Source organism: Polypterus senegalus, chromosome 2 (genome assembly GCF_016835505.1).
Source record: "Polypterus senegalus isolate Bchr_013 chromosome 2, ASM1683550v1, whole genome shotgun sequence".
Classification (NCBI taxonomy): domain Eukaryota; kingdom Metazoa; phylum Chordata; class Cladistia; order Polypteriformes; family Polypteridae; genus Polypterus; species Polypterus senegalus.
The window spans coordinates 304,814,976-304,836,667 of NC_053155.1; the positions used below are offsets into that span (position 1 = coordinate 304,814,976).

At 39.0% G+C, this 21,692-nt stretch overlaps 1 protein-coding gene across 5 annotated transcripts in view; it reads right to left on the reverse strand.

The window, feature by feature from the left end:
- The window catches only part of robo2 (roundabout, axon guidance receptor, homolog 2 (Drosophila)), a 748,943-nt gene that overhangs the window by 132,537 nt on the left and 594,714 nt on the right, over positions 1-21,692 (reverse strand). For 3 of the 5 annotated variants that reach the window (XM_039745867.1, XM_039745869.1, XM_039745866.1), the window contains exons 17-19: positions 18,595-18,766; positions 8,369-8,557; positions 7,270-7,296 (exon numbers count right to left, since the gene is read on the reverse strand). In XM_039745867.1, the coding sequence (XP_039601801.1) occupies positions 7,270-7,296; positions 8,369-8,557; positions 18,595-18,766 (388 nt within the window). The remainder of the gene's footprint in view (positions 1-7,269; positions 7,297-8,368; positions 8,558-18,594; positions 18,767-21,692) is intronic. The other 2 variants (XM_039745871.1, XM_039745870.1) reach the window with 1 other exon arrangement.

The following is a 21,692-nucleotide window of genomic DNA, read 5'->3' on the forward strand; positions in this document are numbered from 1 at the left end:
AAAAAAATCCTACTGTTTCACTTCCCTAAAGTAAACGTTTTGTGTTGATGAAATGCTTAGAAAGGCTGGAACTTCAACACATTAACCCTTCTATTATAAAGTTCTTGTACCTCTTTCACTTTGCTTAGCAGAAAGGTAGTGGACTATGTTGTATCCCTTGCTCTCTGCACAACCTAGGGGCATGAACATTAGGCAACTTTTGACGAGAATGGGCCATTCAGCCCAACAAAACTTGCCAATCCTATCCTTTTAATTCCTCCAAGTCTAGCTTTAAAGGTCCCTAAAGTCCTACTGTCCACCACACTACTTGGTCACTTATTCCAAGTATCTGTGTTTTTCTTTGGGATGAAAGACTTCCTAATGTTGTGTGAAATTTACCCTTAAAACGTTTCCACCTGTGTTCTAGATGAACTCATTGTAAACAGACTTACACTTTACTAATTCCTTTTGTAATGTTGAACAGTTTAATCATGTCTCTCCTAGCTCTCCTTTTGCTTAAACTGGAAAGGCTCAGCTGAACTTGCTGAGCCGTTGTTTTCAATCTTTCCCTCTTGTAAATGATCTTCCAGACAGTGGAATGGGTGATTTCCAGTTGTTTGGAGATCTTTTTAAATCCCTTCCCAGAATAATAGGCATCTATAACTTTCTTTCTGAAGGCCTCAGAGAGCTCTTTTGATCTAGGTCTGGTGGTAACACACCCTTCCACAAAAAAAGAGCAAACCAAACTAAATTTCTGAAGGTTGTACGAAGCAGGGTCCTTCAAGATCCTCTTCAATGATGTTCTAATGATCTGAACCCGATCTGGTGCATACGATTCAAATTTAGGGTATTTGTGGTAGTGTTACATGTAAGGATGGACTTACTTTTTCCACATACAAAATTTGCATTCATGTTTATTTATATTATGCTATGCACTACAAAATGTAAGTGTGGCATGATGGTAATTACATTATATATCACTTTTATCTATAGATATGGTTTAAATGAAAATCAAATCTTGATATGTTCACTAATGTTAAAAAAGAATAGACCCTTTTTTGGGTTGTACCTCCTTTTTCACATAACTGTAAGGACCAAAAAAAAAAGAGCTGCTCTAAGCATCAACTGTTAGGTTCAAGCATCCCACATATTGTGTTATGGAAATAAAGTAATTACTTACTTTACTTAATTGCTTTAGAACTAACTTGTTCAGAGGGAGATTCACGTGCCTGGCACAACAAATCTTCAGCTATTTCTTTTTTACTTGAGTAATATGCAAGAATTTTCTGTACTCTCACCAAATATACTTGAATAAAAATAAATCTGCCAGCCTGATGGTTTTCCAAAAACTTCCATTAGCAAACATACTGTACCAATACATGGCTTGTTACTGGACTCTTATCTGAAATGAGGTTAGTGTCAATGAAATATTCCACTTCAAAGGGGGTGAAAGTTTGCAAGCCAGCTGGACAGCTTTTCTTTCTAACACTTCTACAAACTTTAACCAAAAGATAAAGATATAATGAAGCTATTTGACATTTCCAACAAGTGAGCCTTATGAAATCTTAGAAGTTGCTATCTCTACTTAGCCACATTTTCCCAGCACAAATAAGTACTCTACTGTTACTCAAATGAGGTTCGTTTCAACTCCTGATAAGCAGTTTCTCAAATATGAATGCTGTTTAATCCTCTTTAATAGGCATTAACTGAGTGCAGATAATAAGCGAATAAAAATTCCATCAAATTTTCTGTCTGGTCCCGGATGATCCTGTCAAATGATTTATCCTGTTCTTCTTGACAGTTTTAGGAGCCTGGCATGAAATTTCAGGCATCTTTATGAGTTCTTTCCTACACATTTAGCATTTTTTTTATCACTTGTGACATTTCCCATTTAACATGCGCATATTACTGTTCATTAATTCTTTGCCAGTCTTCTTTTTTTCTGCTGTTAAACTCAATTTTTCTATTATACATTTTGTGGGTCAATATACATGTTCTGTAATTTGAACCAAATCTGTTTATTCAAAACTGTAATTATTTTCCTGCTCTCTTACACCCATTTAAAAAGATGATGTTTTTGTTTAATTTAAATAGGACAATGGATGGAATGCTAAAATCAATTACTGTTATAAAGATTTAAATGCAGCAACTTCTGAACCACAAACAGCTGATCTGAAATAAATTTACATTGTAAAACTGTCACAAATCATGCCAACTACACTATAGTCAAATTAACACTTAGAAATTAGTATGGAAGAACGAAGAGATCTGTATTTCTCCAAAAAAGCCTAGCAGTGTTCATTAGACTTTGACAGATTCAGAAAAGTTTACGCTATTTTAAACGTCCTTTGTTTTTTCACTCCTGAGATGAATGTCCCTTTGAAGTAAATGATAAAATGATGAAAATAATAAATATGAATTCCTGTTGTATACATTTGATCCAAATGATTTATTTATTTTTAGTTAAAGATACATAAATATGACAATTTTATGAACAAATAAAGAATACCTAGTCAAGGTTATAGAATAATGTATAAAAAAGTAGATTTCAAAAGACAATCATTCAAAAAAATGAATTAATGACAAATTCAGCTCATTCTTTTTAGGAGAATATGTGTGGAAAAATGCGGATATTAAAGCCCTATTTGAATGGGATACGCTTTTAGGAGAGACACCCATCAGCCGCAACATTAAAACCACCTGCCTAAAAATAATGTGTAAGCCCCCCTTGTGATGCCAAAGGAGCTCTGACCTGTTGAAGCAAAGACGTTAGCAGCAGATCCTGTAAGTCCTGCAAGATGACATGCGATCAGAATTGTTTCCCATAGATGCTCAAATTAGATTAAGATCTTGGACATTCGGAGGCCTAATCAACTCCTTGCCATGTTCCTCACACCATTCCTGAACAATTTTTGTAATATGGCAGTTATTCTGCAGAAAGATGTCACTGTAATTTCTCTGGTCCTGTTCAGCCTATATACATCAGACTTCCAATACGACTCGGAGTCCTGCCACGTGCAAAAGTTCGCTGATGACACTGCTATTGTGAGCTGCATCAGGAGTGGGCAGGAGGAGGAGTACAAGAAGCTAATCAAAGACATTGTTAAATGGTGTGACTCAAACCACCTACACCTTAACACCAGCAAGACCAAGGAGCTGGTGGTGGATTTTAAGAGGCCCAGGCCCCTCATGGACCCTGTGAACATCAGAGGAGACTATGTGCAGAGGGTACAGACCTATAAATATCTGGGAGTGCAGCTGGATGACAAATTGGACTGGACTGCCAATACTGATGCTCTGTGTAAAGAAGGTCAGAGTCGACTATACTTTCTTAGAAGGTTGGCGTCCTTCAACATCTGCAATAAGATGCTGCAGTTGTTCTACCAGACAGTTGTGGCGAGTGCCCTCTTCTATGCAGTGGTGTGCTGGGGAGGCAACATAAAGATGAAGGATGCCTCACGCCTGGACACTTGTTAAGAAGGCAGGCTCTATTGCAGGAGTAAAGTTGGACAGTTTAACATCTGTGGCAGAGCGACGGGCATTAAGCAAACTCCTGTCAATCATGGATAATCCACTGCATCCACTGAACAGTGTCATCTACAGACAGAGGAGTAGCTTCAGTGACAGACTTTTGTCACCGTCCTGCTCCACTGACAGACTGAGGAGATCATTCCTCCTCCACACTATGCGACTCTTCAATTCCACCCGGGGAGTAAATGCTAAGATTATTCAAAGTTATTGTCTGCTTTTACATGCTTTTTTATTACTATTTAATTTAATATTGGGTTTTTTTTGTATCAGTATACTGCTGCTGGATTATGTGAATTTCCCCTTGGGATTAATAAAGTATCTATCTATCTATCTATCTATCTATCTATCTATCTATCTATCTATCTATCTATCTATCTATCTATCTATCTATCAGGGAATACCATTGACAGGAAGGGGTGTACGTGGTCTGCAACAATCTTTAGACAGGTGGTAGGTGTCAAAGTAACATTAATAATGAATGCCATGGGCCAAGGCTTCCCAGAAGAACATTGTCCAGCTTCACCCTACCTCCAGCACCTTGCCCTTTTCCCATAATGCATTCTGCTATCCACATGTTCTTAAAGAAAACATGATTCATCAGACCAGGCCACCTTATTTCATTCCCCATAGTTCAGTTTTGATGCTCACATACTCACTGTAAGTACTTATGGTGGTGGAAAGGGGTCAGCAAGGGCACTCTAATGGGTCTACAGCTACACAGCCCCATATGCAGCAAGCTGCAATGGATTGTTTGTTTGGACACCTTTCTCTCATGGACAGTATTAAGTTTTTCAACAATTTGTTACACGGCTATTTTTTGTGGGATCACGCCAGACAGGCTAGCCTTTGCTCCCCACATGCATCAATGAACTTTGGGTGCCAATGACCCTGTCATTGATTTACAAGATGACCTTCCTGGTACTAATTTGGTACAGCATCCTGGGAACACTCCACAAGACCTGTCATTGTGAAGATGCTCTGACCCAGCCATCTAGCCATCATAATATAGCCCTAGTCAAAGTCACTCAGATCCTTATGCTTGCCCATTTTTCCTGCTTTCAACACATCATGTTCAAGAACTGACTGTTTACCTGTTTACTGTTTACATCCCACCCTTTGACAGTTTCCATTATAATGAGATAATCAGTGTTATTCACTTGAGCTGTCAGTGGTTTTTTACGTTGTGGCTGATCGATATGTGTTTGTAAAGTCACTGTTACCACACAACGGTGGGAATTTTTACTATGGACTTGCATGAGTTAAGATATGTCTGCAAAAATTAAAGAGGTAGACGTGCCTTCTAAAGTTATACAATGTTGTCATCTTAAGACAGCTGCACGCATTGTAGCTATGCATAACAATGGGTCTTGATGTTAAACATTATCTGGATCTACTGTAGAAGACTCAAGTTCAGGTGCCACAGGCTCTAGTCCTAAGAATTCTGCATTTGAACCTCCTTTCTCCACAAACTTATCCACATGACCGACAAGGTATGAATCGGTTTATAGTGGTTCAATGTGGATCACACAGAGCATCGACAAGTTCTTCAACTGCCTCCATTTTGTCTACAAAAACCTGAAAAATCCCAGGGAAAATGCCATTTTTACAGGAAATGATGGAATTTTACCAACGCATTGATCCACACAGGGGTTATTTTTTTAGACTTTTAATAGAAAGTAAGAGGTTCTATAATCTTTACTCATATGTGAATGCGCAGTCTGTAAAACATTTCTAACGAGCGTGATTCGGACTGAACTAAAATTAGATAAGTCTTTTGGTACCTTTTGGTATAAAACTAATACCGACCAAATAAGGTTTAGGCCTAACAAATACTTTTATTTTTCTTAGAGCTTCCAAAATAATGCACTGCTAGGATGCCCAGATACTCTTTATTTATTCAATTATTTTTGTCTCAATGACGTTACTGTTTCAAATAACCAAACAGAAAAGAAAAAAAACATCCGTAAGGTTCAACCATAGTATCTAACTTCTCCCTGATGCTGCTGCTCCAGCCCCAAAAACTCTGAATGGATTATCTGAGTTTGTGAAGGCTGTTTTTAAATGTAACATTTGTTAACATTTGTGGAAAGAAGCAAGATAATTGCACTTGCAAACTATGATGCATTTAATAGTGCTCATTTATTAGACTCTTATTGGACTATTTACTAGTTCCTTATTGTATAAAGATGGCATTGCAAGTAAGCATACTGAGTATAAAGCACACAAATGTATCCATTTTTGCATTTTCAGTAGTTCAATTTATGGGCCAAAGTCTTTCCCAACAAACAAATTGGAGTAAAACTTTATGGGACAGAAAAATTCAGAGAATTGATCAATTAACACGGAAGTAAGATGTAGTTATCGAAAATGTCAGTAGTTATTGGATACCAACAGTTTGGTTAATCAGTTCAAGGACTGACATCACGCTGAGCTGATTGAGCATCCACATGACTTAGGCCATTTACTTTTCTCCACTCCACCACGGTAGATATTCAACAGACGCCAATGACTGCATTTTTCAATCTTGACAAACTTGTGCATAAAGAGTTTATTTCCCCATTGAACTGCCGAGGCATCTACGTGAAAGTATCAGGTGTCACACACGTGCGATTATGGGGCAGCCAAAAGGACCAACGGAGCACAAAAACTCACCGGATGGGGATCTAAGACGGCGTACTAATGCTTCTTTCCTTTGCTCACCAGAAAAACTGAAGCCCAAACCCACTCCAGTACTTGAATTCTATGCCAAGACACGATCCCGTCATGGGAAGAACTTCTGCATTCCACCTGTCCCACCTTGATGACTTCACCTCCGGTCGCCGTCCAATGACATCACCTCCGACACCCTCTGTTCACGTCATCTCCTCCCTGCAGTTATTTCCGGTTCATATACCATAAATTGTGCCATCTTTTCGCCATTGTTTGTTGACTGTGTATCATCACAGTGCTGTATTGTGACTTTATTGGTTCACCGACAGTATATGAGGACGGTTCCCCAACCCTTAATCTGTCTCCCTGCTCTCTTTTCTTCACACAGGAAAAAAAAAAACCATTTAGAGAACTAGCACACCCAAAACTGGACGTTACATTATGACAAGGCACCTGCACACACTGCATTGTGAATCAAAGAGTGGTTTGTGGTTTGCATCATCATTACTGACCAAATCTCGCTCTGTGCAGCCGATTTTTATTAACGAAATGAAAATTGAGACTGAAGGGATGATGATTTGCTACTGGGACAGAAATCTAGGAACAAAATGCAAGAGTAAAACAAAAGCGGAGTGCAGGAAACATTTCCAAAAATGGGAGAAGAACAGGGATAAGTGTATCGCATGTCAGGGAGAGTATTTGAAGGTGACTAAAAGGGAATTGCTGTACGTTTTATAGAAAAATGAACAATTCTGGGAATTTTTGTGTCCCCCTCGTACATACACTTTATTTACAGGGCAACTTTTCTGAATCCATTGTGTTTTCTTTCTTTGAAACTAATGCTCATATATATATATATAGAAGTGTTGCATATACTAAATAACTTGTATTTCAAATCTGGGGATTCTGTTAAACAGAATACTGTTGAAAATGTCATATTCACAAAAAGTCTAACGAAAAACATAGAGGTGTGACCAGTGGGATACACACAGACATTATACACTTAGGATTAAGGATGGAGTCACACACAAGTGGTTATTACATTGGACAGTTAGCACATCTAGGTGTAGCAAGAGGGGAAACAGTGGAAGACAGACTAATGGACAGTACCTGCAGGGGTGAAGGTGAAGGACTGAACTGCAAAACAAGAAGACAAAGAAGTCATGAGTTAAAAGACCCTACAAAAACCCAGTGGCAACTGTTCATCGGTCAGTTTGGAACGGTATTTATTTACAGTCTGCATTTGAGCCAGGAAGCAAGCAGTGAGACACCAGTGATTTAAGGAATGATGTATGGCGGTGAATATGAATAGAACATCCATACACAGACTGACCATTTTTACTTAAACACAATGACACAAACTTCACCACTTTAGTGATTTCGACACAGGAATGGCTAATTTCAGATATTCAGGCAATTTCTTACAGAGGGGTTAGGCATTTTGATGAAACAAGAAAAAATGAGGGTTACGAGATGAGAGATGAACAATGTGGTTTTCACGAGATGGCAGCTGAGAGACCATTTGCTCGGAGTCTGCAGCGCCAATGCTCAATTAGCAGCGTGTCGTCTTCCCCCATGGGCCTTTCATGTAAATGTAAACTCCCACAAGATTATATTTTCGGGAACATTTTTAAGATTCTAAGCACTCTCGATCTTTTCAGTTATGTTGACCAAGGTCAAACGTTTTCTTGACAAATGTCGCACTGTCTTCTTTCAGCATGCCTGCAAGCCTACTATCTCAGAATGCACAATATTTATTTTATGGTCTACAAAAAAAAAAAAAAAAACACAGAGTGTAAAAATAGCTCTAGCTTTATGGCAGGAAGAAGACGTACACTTGGTTTTGCAATTTGAAATTTTAAAGTGTGCAACTACAGTTTTCTATTATAGGCAATCAATACCATTGTGCTCATTTGTCATACGGCACAAATACATAATGCTATGGATGTTATGAAACCCTGGAAGAAGAAGAAGCTCTCCTGAAGAAGGAGAACTTAATAGCACTGTGGTCATAGGACGGCCAGGACTGCTTTACCAGATCATGTCATGTCCATGTATAAGATGCAATGCAACAAACTAGTTGTCTCTTGAAAAGATTCACATTTTTAGATGTGTGTAAATATATATATGTACATAAAAACACATATGAAATGAGTTGTGTTAGTTTTTTACATTTAGTCTTTAAAAGCCATAGGGGCAGATTGCTTACCGGCATAGTTGCTCAGTCCCTTTCTCTTCTTCCGTCGCCAGTACAACCAAATGCTGAATCCCATTAGAATCACCCAACATGCCCCACCTATCCCTGCAATAAAAGCAGGCTGCTTGACAACATCCGTTATCTGCTCGGTGATGCTGTTATTGCTGCCGGCTCCACTCATAATGACATCCTTGAAATTCCCTACAAAACAAAACAGGCGACAAGTGGTGCCAGGTCAGAATAGATGATCTGTCACTGCAGGTTTACTGTGTATCTTTGAAGTTTGTAGCCTGTCGATGAAAATAAGGAGGACGTACAAGCTGAAAAAGAGATACTGCATAGAATACAGTGACCTCTGGCAAAACTATGACAGACTCTGATCCGGCCCCTGGATACAGTGAATAACATCATCTATCAACTTCTTCAATTCATTTGATAAGGATGCTGGCCTTGGTAACAGATTACAGTCTTTTATTGTTCCAGCTACAAGTGAGCAGGGCTCTGATTGCTTCCCTTATACTGTATACGTTATCTTTTAAGTGCATTATTGTTGTATTTCATAGAATAATGAGGTGCACTCGGGCATTAGCTGGTTGTTTTAGTCAAAAAAAAAATAAAATAAACATAAGTTATTTAGTAGCATATTGGAATGACTGTCTATTCACTCTAGTCAGATCACCCTTCTTCGGAATAATCAGCTTTACATGTTGAATGATCCATTAGTTGTCACACACGTGCATGCCCATTGGGGAAAGCTTAAGGGCTTTGTTCACGGTAATCTCCAGCCGCGACACAGGATGGCGCTAGTTACTAACACCTTTCCGCTTCTTCCCTCTGTAGACCACAAGATTGAAGGCTTTGCCAACTTTGACATCACTTCCGGTGTCTGTCCACCTGGATCTGCCTCTTTTTGTCAGAAGTCCCCATTACCAAAAAGATCCACCATACTGAAGCAGTCACTAGTGAGACTCGCATCTGTCTGGATGATTTCTTTATTTAATGTGTTTGTTAAACCATATTTTCTTTTCAATTATATTGGGTTTGCTTGCTGGCGTCCCCCAACACTTCACGCCTTGTCTGTGATCTTTTCTTATACTGTTTATAACAGGGGTCCTCAATTATGGTCCTGGAGGGCTGCAGTTGCTACAGTTTTTCATTCCAGCCAGTTTCTTAATTAGAGCGCAGTCCTTGCTGATAATGAAACTTGGTATTTAACTCTATGCCTTGTTAGCACTGTCATTTATCAAAGACAAATTTTAGTTACATTGTAGATCAGAGGTCCTCAATTACAGTCCTGGAGGTCCGCAATAGCTGCAGGTTTTCACTTCAACCAATTTCTTAATTAGAACCCGTTTATTTACTACTAAAGCAATATGTTTATTGGACTTAATTTTAGTTATCTTGCCTGTTACAATTTAGAACCCATAATTGCCTATTTTAGTTTTTATTGTTGCCTGTTTTCTTAAGCAGACATTAGTTAATAATGAGATGCAAATAACTAATAAACAAGCAGCTCTCCAGCTAACGTGCTTCTTTTTAAACCATGAAGTGTCTGTGTTAAAAAATGTTTAGAAATAAACGAGAGAGGAATTGGAAGGAGTGTTAGGTTTAAATCTGTTTGGCTCCACAAAAACATAAGGATAATGTTCTCAGGAACAGACTGAAACTGTACAGTGCAATTAACATTTCTCTTGGATGAATGAAAGCATTAACAAGTTTCATTACCAGCAAGGCATGTCTTCTAATTAAGAAACTAGTTGGAAAGAGAACCTGCAGCCACTGCGGCCCTCCAGGACCATGACTGAGGACCCCTGGTCTATATTATGAACCTAAACCTTTTGGTTTAATATTTTATTATTCTATTGATTTCAGATTAGCAATTCAAGACATATAGTGTTGTTCATGCATGTCAGAGGGACTCCTTCAAGGCCCATCCGAGGTATGCCATACCCCGCCAGGGTGAGAAGGAGCACTACTGCTAAGAGTCTCATCTGATTTTACCAGGCTTCTTTTAACTTCACCCGTTTGTTGTCTGGTAGAAATCTTGTAATTGATATTTAACCCACTTCCTGTTGTCCAAATGACTTGAAATTTTGCACACTTACTCACTTTCGATGACAATACATGAATCAATAATCAGTTTAATTAATTGATCAACTAATCCATGTTAATTAAGAAATTAAATTTTCATATGAAGAATAGTTAAAGATTTTACCAACAGATGGCGCTAGTAACGGATAGAAATATTAAAGGAAGTGTTAAAATATTGATTACAAAATTATACTAAAACAAACCCAAAGGTAAAAAATTGAAAATTATATATATATATATATATATATTGTGAAGAATGGCCGGCCATATATTTCGGACCACACCTCCAAGCCGCCAGATGGAGCCCTCCCAGCGGCATAGGGGTTCCCCGAATTCCAGCAGAGCCTCATGGACCTTGTAGTTTTTATAAACAGCCCTGCTGGATACCATGGGGGACACCAGGAGCCGCTATAGGGAGGCTTGGGGAGTGCTATGTGCCCTATAACCCAGATGTACATCCTGGTCACGTGAACAGTAGGAATGACGTGCTTCCATGGTGAAGAAAAAGACTTTGTAGCTGACCCGAAAGTGATAGGGAATCTCATGGACTGTATGGTGGATTCACTTCTGGGTAGGGAGAGATAAAAGGACCACTCCCAGATGACGAGCTGAGCTGGGTGGTAGGAGGGCAACACATCTGGGGGGTGGAGGATTGTGATTTATTGGAATAGTATTGTTTATTGACAATAGTGGTGTGGGGGTGCTTTGTGCACTTAATTATTATAATAAATAATAATTATTGGACTTTTACCTGGTTTTTGGCCTGCACCTAAGGGTTCAAGGGAGTGGTAGCGCCCCCTGCTGTCACAATATATATATATGTATATGGTGGCACGGTGGGTTCGCGTCCCGGGCGCTCCCTACCTGGAGTTTGCATGTTCTCCCTGTGTCTGTGTGGATTTCCTCCGGGTGCTCTGGTTTCCTCCCACAGTCTAAAGTCATACAGGTTAGGTGCATTGGCGATGCTAAATTGTCCCTAGTGTGTGCTTGGTGTGTGGGTGTGTGTGTGTGTGCCCTACGGTGGGCTGGTGCCTTGGCCGGGGTTTGTTTCCTGCCTTGCTCCTTGTGTTGGCTTGGATTGGCTCCAGCAGACCCCCGTGATGATGTAGTTAGGATATAGCAGGTTGGATAATGGATGGATGTGTATATATATATATATATATATATATATATATATATATATATATATTTATATACATACTTTTTAAAAACCATGTTTATATTAAGTTAAAAGTGTGGTAAAAAGTAAAAATAATAAAAATAAATAATAATAATAATAAAATCCTATTTTATGAGTGATGTATGAGAGACTTATTTTTTACTTTTTTTTTTTTATTCCATACAAATAAATCAATTTTTACAAACAAAGATCGAAAACAAAATAACCCCCACCCCTGAGAAAGAGAGCTAAGACAGCAGAGTAAAACTTAAAGCTAGTAAAAATAAGTAAATAGATGAATTAATAAGTGAATAATGATCAATGGAGAAATCCTCAGAGCTTTAAAAGCTTATTCTAAAATGTTATTGATTAGATCCTGCCAGGTTCTGAAAAAGTTCTGCCCAGATCCTCTAAGTGAGAATTAGATTTTTTTCCCAGTTTCAAATAATATATACCATCAGCTACCCAGTGACTTAAAAGAGAATTAAGATTCTTCCAGTTGAGCAAGATAAGTCTACGTGCCAATAGTGCAAATTATATATTTTATTTTACGAGTGATGTATGAGAGACTTATTTTTTACTTTTTAGTACACTTTTTAACTTAATATAAGTGTGGTTTATAAAAAAAAAAAAATATATATATATAAAATATATATATATATATATATATATATATATATATATATATATATATATATATATATTTACATTCCTTTATATTATATTAGAGATCTTTATTGTCACATACACTGCGGGAGCACAGTGAAATTCTTATGATACAATTGCAGTGATGTGTAAGAAACTACAGTAAATAAATGAGTAGCAGATGATGAGTTAATAAATAAAGAGCATAAGCAAATAAATAAGAGTTAAAAAGTAATGTATAGTACAATTACAAATAAACCAGCAGGAGGGTACAGCACACAGTGTAGGGCAGTTAGGATCAGGGTACTGGGAGTGCAGTGACTTTATGGCCTGGGTGAAGAAGCGGTCCTGAAGCAGGTGGAGTGAGTGGAGGGGCTCTGGTAGCACTTCCCAGGAGGCAGAAGTGAGAACAGGGAATGAGCTGGGTAGCCCTCTTAATGCGATGATGGATTCAGCTCTCCTCAGACAAATTGGGTGAGTAGATATTATGAAGATGTGGAAGGGCAGCCCCAATTATTTTAGTCACTGTATGGGCAGTTCTTAAATTATTACATTATAAGTTGAATATTTTTTTTTCGATTACTATACAGTATATACTTAGAAGGTATTCCATGTAAAAATGGGTCATGCTTACCAGTTTCACACATTATCTATTTAAACAGTGCAGTCATTCAAATACTCTGTATTATCACTTATACTTGTTTCATTCTTAAAGGTGGTGGATGGTGCCTGACTATAAAGTGTAATGTCCCCTTACAATTTTATTTTATAATTTTAGTTACTCATGAAATACCAGATTATGCACTACAACAATAGTAAACACAGTGTGCAGTGTTTTTGGCCACAAACAAATGAAATTTCTATCATCAATGGAAGATACCATTCAGGTATTGAAGGCTGGTGCTAATTTAGTAGAATTAAATATTCCAATAAAAAAAAAACAGTATGATATAAATAAACATTGCAATATCATTTAAAAATGAGTATTATGGAAAAAGATTATGCATGAGATGTTTATTGTAGCAAACGATAAAGTTGCCATAATAATGTTGTCTTGCTTAAGTAAAAGCACAAAGCAGGGGACACATCTGCAATGCTTCACCATCCCGAAGAACAAAAAAAAAAAAAAAATGAAATGTCTTCCTCCCATTTGAGACTAATAAAAAACAAAGCTAATTTGCGGGATAAGAATTAATTAGATACATCAGGTCTGATTGTATCCATTACTATGCAGCTGTTCACTTGATTATTACATGGGCAGCACTTTGTGACCAAAAGCAGGCCATGCGATTAGTGTCGTAATTGCTTTATTAACAACAATTATTAGGAATGATTTCTCCGTTCATTAATGTTTTACTAAAGATGAGGATTTTGAATACAAGGCTGTAGCAGAAAATTAATCATTCATCTCTTGTTTTGCGCAGTTTTGCTTTGTCGTTTTGTTAAAGACAACTATGCCCAAAAATAGGATTTTTTAAAAAGTGTTCCCCCATGTGCTTTGAAGTGCTGGCCGAGAAAAAAAAATATTTTATGTTTTTTATGCAGAATGGGGAGAAAAATGTTTATGATATAGTAGAAGCCAATAGTGAGCAATGCTGTACAACGGCAAATGATGAAAAAGAACAACTGCGGAAAAAAGAAAAATAAATGTCACGTTACTGGTGTTGCATAATCCGCATGTTAGTTATTCAATTGTATGCACAAAATGTACAGAATACATGCTTTTTTTTGCTAAAATATTCTGAAATAGCATAAAGGACAGCGTGCATGGGCGGGCAGGCATCCTGGCCTGCATGGGTCAAAGTTCCTTACCTTGGACGGAAGGCCAGCCCTTCTGAAGTGTGCTGACTTAAACAGGGAGTTGGCAGAAGATGCCAGTTTGGAACTGGGTATGCTGGCAGGGTTGCCATAGGATAGCGTTTCTCAACCTTTAAGTATTTGCAACCTGAGTTTTCATAACAGTTTTAATCGTGCCCCCCTAACATTGTTGTGAAATGTAGATGCATATTTTATTATACCTACTTAACTCTTATCGACATTTATCTAACTCTGTATTTATTGTTCTAGTATAAGAATGTAGTTTACGTTAATTTGTTTTGGTTTCAACAGATGTTTTTTCATATTTTTGATTCTTGTTTTCTTTTTTTCACATCTTCGCGCCCCCCTTTTTGTTACTTTGCGCCCCCCTAGTGGGGCCCGTCCCACAAGTTGAGAATCACTGTCATAGGAACATAACCCAGCTAAGAGACCAGTGTGATACATTTTAATAGATTTTTTAAGACCTAGTGAAAAGATTAAGAAGCCAGACATACAGCTACAACTTACCACTGGAGTAAAAGTACAAAACTGTACTTTTTGCAAATGGAGCCAAAATGATTCATCCTATCAAGCTGGTTTGTTTAGCTAAAAGCCAAGATGTCGCAATATCACATTCAGATACTTTATAAAAGTGGTCAAGATTTCCAGTTCAGCTTCATGACTCGATAGTTTCTTTCAGATTTCTTTTTTTCTTAGTCTTAAATTCAACGTGCCCAATTTTCACTGATGTCCTCAAGTACATTTAATCGAATGAATTCCATTTTATTAATGATATTAAACCAAATAGTGAATGATGAATCCACATCGGTGTAAATGGACACAAGCCAGACAGAGAACTGCTGGTTCCTTTGTCGTTTCCATCTTATTGCTAATAAGGAGCCATTAAAAACACTGAAAGCAGCTCTTTAAGTTTAAAATAAGCAATTAAGGGTTCAAAATCTTAACAAGTGAGACCACTAAAATGAAGTAGAAAAATGTCACTTGAGCAATAAATGACTTCTCATGAAGCAATTGGGTTGAAACAAAACGTTGAAGCCACTGTGGCCCTCCAGGACTGACATTGCTCACTCCTGATTTTAAGGGTCTGAGTCTTAAATAGCAAATCAAGTAAATGATAATTAGCAGCAAATACTGGACACCAATTAAGAAAATGGTTAGAATGAAAACCTGTAGCCACTGTGACCCTCTAGGATCTTTGCTGGGTACCGCCTGCTGCAGCCAGTTTTGGTGCTAGGTTATTTTACTTATTATTGCACCAACTGAATGTTCGGTAGCTAACCCATGTAGCAGCCAACCATTCCCACTGCCACCAGCCCCGCATTATGATCTGCGACCAAGGCAAATGCCTAATTTGTTTTAATGGTGGCCCTGGCTGTAGCCCACAGTTAATTCCACCAACCAGTCTGTGTCTCCCGCTATTTAAAAAGGATCATGTTTATGACCAAGAGTGTATCATTACTGCTGCAACAGACATTATTATTCCACAATAAATGGAGTTTTATTTTACAGTGTTTCTAGAAATTTACTTAATAAACGCAGGGAGAAACGAGAAGAGACCATCTAGTCCAGGGGTGTCGAACTCCGGTCTTGGAGGGCCGCAGTGGCTGCAGGTTTTTATTCTAACCCTTGTAACACAGGCGCTATATAGGCGCCTGACCCGACACAGATGGACACGGAGGCACGTATAAAAAACACAAAGAGTTTATTTTTCTCTTCAGCCGTGGGGCATGTCTTCCCCGTGTCCCACAGGCCCAAACACAGTCCCAAAGCACAAGCACAAAACAATTCTCTTCCTTTCTTTTACCTCCACTCCTCCTCAAGCTTTGTCTCCTTCCTCCCAACTCTGGCTTCCCGAGTGGTGGTGGCTGGGCCCTTTTATAGCTGAAGACTTGTCCAGCCGAGCTGTTGGAAGCAGACAGCCAAGCAGCCACCCCGAGCCCCAACCGAGCTGTGGATGACTCCATCTCCCATGGAGCCCTGCGGGTGTTTGGGGAATCACCGTCGGCCAGAGAGGCTGCCACCAAGCGTCCCGGGGGAGGTATTGGACAGCCAATGGCGGCTCCCCCGGAACATAAGCAGCAGGGGCGTCCCTGCCGGGCATGGGACCCGGCTGTCCTTCACACCCTTTTCTTAATTAGTGACCTGTTTTTACTGCTAATTAACTTCTTTTGCCTTAGTTTTAATCAAGTCGACTCAGACACCTTAGTTCCTTCTGTTTTCTTTAATTAGCAGCCAAACTATAAAGAGACACAAAATGAGCAAATAGGTGACCAGCTAACCACATTATCTGAACATAAAGAAAGGTGAGGATTTCGGTAAAGTTGATCTCTCAGGTCAATAATCAGAAACAGAAAATCAACATTTTGGGAAATAAGAGCAGCAGCAAGCCATGGAATTAAGTAACGGGTTTAATTAACAGCAAGAATTGGCTTCTCATTAAGAAACTGGTTGAAGTGAAATTGGTTGGAGTTTGAAACCCCAGTTTAGCTGGTCATCTGTTGGCTCGTTTCACGTCTCATTTCTGTTCGGCTGCCATTTAATGAAGAAAAGAATCAATTCAGAGGAGTGAATCCTTAAAAACAGGGCTATTCAAATGAAGGGAAAAGGAGTTAACTAGCAGTGAAAACTGGTCACTGATTAGGAAAAGGGTTAGAATGAAAACCTGCAGCCACTGCGACCCTCAAGGACCGTGATTGAGGATCTAGTCCATCAAGCCCGTTTGATTACCCAGTAGCTCAGCTGTCCCAATGCCTCATCCAGACTCTTCTTAAAGGCTGTCAAGGTTTCTTCTTCAACTCCATGACTTGACAGTTTCTTCCAGATTCTCACAGCTCATTGCGTAAAGAAGTGCTTCCTGGCATCAGTTTTAACTGTCCTTCCCTTTAATTTCCAATGAATATATAATTCACCCTTAAGGTCAAAGAATGTTGCTGAATCTATTTTGTTGATGTCTTTGAAAATTTTGAAGACTTGAATTTGGCCCCCACGCTGTCTCCTCTGCTCGAGACTAAACAGATTTAATTCTCTGAGTCTGTCACTGTAGGTCATGTCCTTAAGTCCCATGATGCCCTTGGCTGCTCTCCTCTGCACAGCTTCAAGTGCTGCTATGTCTTTCTTATATCGTTGTGCCCAGAACTGCACACAAATACTCCACATGTGGTCTTACTAGTGCATTATATAGTTTAATCAGTTCTACTTGGCATTGAGCATATTGTTTGCATGATTGAATTCCAATTAGAGTATGTTTGCATGTAAAACCGCACTTAACAGAAAGTTCATTCATTTTTTTATATCAGTGTTGCAGACAGCCAGAGCCCCTACCTGTCCAGGACACACAGAGTATGGAACTACCGGGGGGAGAGTGTATTTTTAAGACCGTTCCTAACCCGGACCAACAGAGGGCAGCCCCCCTTGGCGTGCAGTGGGGCCATGGGTTGTGAGCAAGGAAGCTCAACTCTGCTAGGGCCCATGGCGCCTGGACTTCTACAGAGCCCTATTTGGCAGCATTTCTACCACACCTAGAAGTGAAGCTCATTGGGCACCAGGAGTCCTTCCGGGTGTCCTATAAAAGAAGCCAGTTACCACCACTCACTGGCCAGAGTCGGGAGGAAGTGGACAAAGCCTGAGGAGGAGGGACTGGTGGCACAAGGGACTGTGTTGTGTGGGTGATTTGTGCACTGAGCTGGAAACTGTCAATAAACCGTGTGCTGGCTGCTAAACCTGTCTGTATCGGGGTTAGGACGGCTGTACGCGCCCTGGACTTCACAATCTGCTTAGTTCATTTTAGGGTCATAGTGTGCGAGAAAATATCCCAGCAGCATCAGGCACATAGCAGGAACCAACCCTAGACAGACCAGGTCCACGCTTTCAGTGTAATATGATATTTTTGGTTCATTCTGGCAGTGAATAACACAAATTATAAGAGCTGTGATCAAAATTCCAATTCTAATATGGTCCTCAAAGGAAACAGCTTGCCAGGTTTCTTCTCAGATGAGCTCAGTTCTTTACAGTCCCTCGTTACCTTTTGCCTTCTTCCACATTTTCTGCTTTTTTGCAAAGAAAGCTGATGTTCACTTTCTTTCAGCTCCCAAACTTGGTGCTCTTAGTGGGAGCCATAATTGGTGGACAGCTATGGTCATTAGATGACAGCATCTACCGGTGGTAAACTAGACACCCCTTTCCACCCAGCCATCATTTATCAAAGCCCCCTGAAATTAAGATCCTGGATTGCCAGCGTTTCTCTATGCATAGCTGGATTCTGGTGCATCTTCTCTGGACAGAAGAGCTAATACCTAGTATGGAGGAAGCACAGGGGTTTAATTTGTCACGATGCGCAGACTTCCATACTCGCACACTCTCTGGAACACAGCGACCCTTCTCAGATGAACACCCTCTTACATTCAGTGACTCTAAGGCCCAACTGTATACTTGACATCTGGATGGACAAAATGTTACTTCAGTGAGCAAATACATACATGCAGACTTCAAACAAAATGTAATGAGACCCGGACTTAATTCAGCTTACCGATAATTATGGGCTGAGGTTCACTTTTGACTCCCACTCCAGCGCTAGTACTTGCTGCCACCTCCACTCGGTATTGGATTCCTGGGTACAGCCCACCTATGACCACAGACCGAATCGCTGCGTCTACTGTCTTGTTGATGTGAAATCGACTTTCGTTGCCAAAACACCAAATCTAAGTTCAGTCCAAAAAAGGAATAAAACAATGTGCATTAAAATTTCTTCTTTTCAGTAAAATGTATTCCCTGTAATTGCATTTTAGTGGAAAAATATTGTTAATGCGTTCACAAAAATCATACAGAGCTAGATAAGAGGGCTAACAGACCCATGTTAAGGATTACTGAGTTTGTGTCCTGTTAACGTACATTAGTAACGTGACCACAGCATCATTCTATGTAAAATAGACATTAATATTTGTCATTGAAAATCTTTACATAATTTAAGTATGGGTGTTATACACCTGCTTTATGTTATGTAACAGCTTGAATTTTTTGTATACCATATATACTCGCGTATAAGTCAGGTCTTGAAACCCGAAAAATCATTCGTAAAATCAAACCCCGACTTATACGTCCGTTCTAAAATACGACACTTATTTATTTTTTTTTTACATCTTCTTGCTTCCTCCAATCTCGCATCAGTTTCTCAGACACATTGAATTTTGTAAACGTGAGTATATACGGTGTTTATATTTTCCTAGCTGTGTTGTCCTGCATCACCTGGGAAATTCCCTAAAACATCTTGCCTCAGTTACAGTGCCAAGGCTTAGTCAGATGTAGCTGATTAACTATCACTATTTTACCACCCACCACCCCCATTATGTGAAGTTTTTGTATATAAAAGTACTCGACAATCCAATCCAGCTTGAATGTTAATGTATTTGTGAAGAGTATGACAGAATAGGGAGTACTGAGTGTACCGAACTAGACCTTTTGCTAACCACATCTTCAATGAATTTCACCTAACTTTTCTTTCTTCACTTCACGTCTCATTTTCCATGAAGCTCACCACCTCTTCTCTTTTCTTCCCCTTTTTTACTTGCTGTCAGCCCCTTTTCTCTGTGCGATTACACCATCAGCTTGTACAGTGGTGCTGTTCTGCTCACAGCCTTCATTTTCATGAACTGCACGTTCCTTTCATGATTACTTTCTTGCCATCTAACTGCATAGAAACATCCCACTCACTAACACTTTTTTACCAAGAAATATTAAGAAATGTAAATAAATTTAAAAAAAAAAGTTGGCTAATTTTCTTTTTTTATAAACTCTCACCAAATTTCAATAAATTCTTTTTTTTTTTTAGATTTTGGGGTATTTAGTTTTTCTACCTTAGGGGGAGTTCTTTTTTCTTCTTCTTTTGGCTGCTCCTGTTAGTGGTTACCACAGCGGATCATCTCCTTTAATATCTTTCTGTCCTCTGCATCTTGTTCTGTTACACCATCACCTGCATGTCCTCTCTCACCACATCCATAAACCTTCTCTTAGGCCTTCCTCTTTTCCTTTTCACTGGCAGCTCTATCCTTCACATCCTTCTCCCAATATACCCAGCATCTCTCCTCTGCACATGTCCAAACCAACACAATTTTGCCTCTCTGACTTTGTCTCCCAACCGTCCAACTTGTGCTGACCCTCTGATGTACTCATTTGTAATCATGTCCATCCTCATCACACCCAATGCAAATCTTAGCGTTTTTGTACCTTGGGGGGAGTTACCCCTACATATTGATATATCGAAATGTCCATTCTTAGCGGATACCTACAGACTTAAATGTAGCATCCTGCCAAATTTCAGCTTTTTAACTAAACAGAAAACAGTGTTTTTGTTCGCAGGTACTGTGTCACATATCTATGATCTGCTTTTCGCAACTGACAGGACGTGGTGGATGTTTTCAAACTGGCCCGACTAACCACAAGCATTACTTGGTAGGTGACTGTCCAAATAATCAGAGTGTGATTCAGACCTATAAATGTAATATTTCGATCTTCACCCTGTCAAGTACGTGAACCAGCCACTGTGGTGCAACGTTAGAGGCTTTGCCTCTGGTGCTGATATTCGAGGTTCGATCCTCGTAAGGGGAAGCAAAGATGCATACACCTGATGAGACCCAATTAGGGTGAAACAAGTATCATGTACTCTTTGTATTTTTTGGCAAGTACTGTGTCTCACACACATACATATACATATATACATTATATTACATGTGTGCACATGGGAGGCAGCTTCTGGAATATAGTGATGGTAATTCCCAACAAAACCAGGAGTTGGTGCTGTGAGCTAATGCCTTCTCTCATCCTCCTTCTGCAGAAAGGAAAACTGATAGCCACTCCACCGGTGATGTCACTTCCATTGTCTGCCCTCCTCTGCCTAGTCATCACATGACCCAAAAGAGGCTATCTTGCTTCATTTATACTCTCAGCTCCCATCTGAAAATATGAAATCCACAACTTGGTGCATTCTTTATTGTTTTTCAGCAAGGGGGTGCCTCAAATCTTTAAAATGGTTGTGTCTCCTCTTTCACAATAGATAGATAGATAGATAGATAGATAGATAGATAGATAGATAGGAAAGGCACTATATAATAGATAGATAGGAAAGGCACAATAGATAGATAGATAGATAGATAGATAGATAGATAGATAGATAGATAGAAAAGGCATGATAGATAGATAGATAGATAGATAGATAGATAGATAGATAGGAAAGGCACTATATAATAGATAGATAGGAAAGGTACTATATAATAGATAGATAGATAGATAGATAGATAGATAGATAGATAGATAGGAAAGGCACTATATAATAGATAGATAGATAGATAGATAGAAAATGTATTCTGTAATAGAAAGAGAGAGACAGACAGACAGACAGACAGACAGATATGAAATGCATTCTGTAATAGCGACGGACGGACAGATAGATAGATAGATAGGAAAGGCACTATATAATAGATAGATAGATAGATAGGAACTATATAATAGATAGATAGATAGATAAATAGATAGATAGATAGATAGATAGATAGATAGATAGATAGATAGATAGATAGATAGATATATTCTTTATGCATCATCTTTCATTTAACATACAAAAACAATTGAGGA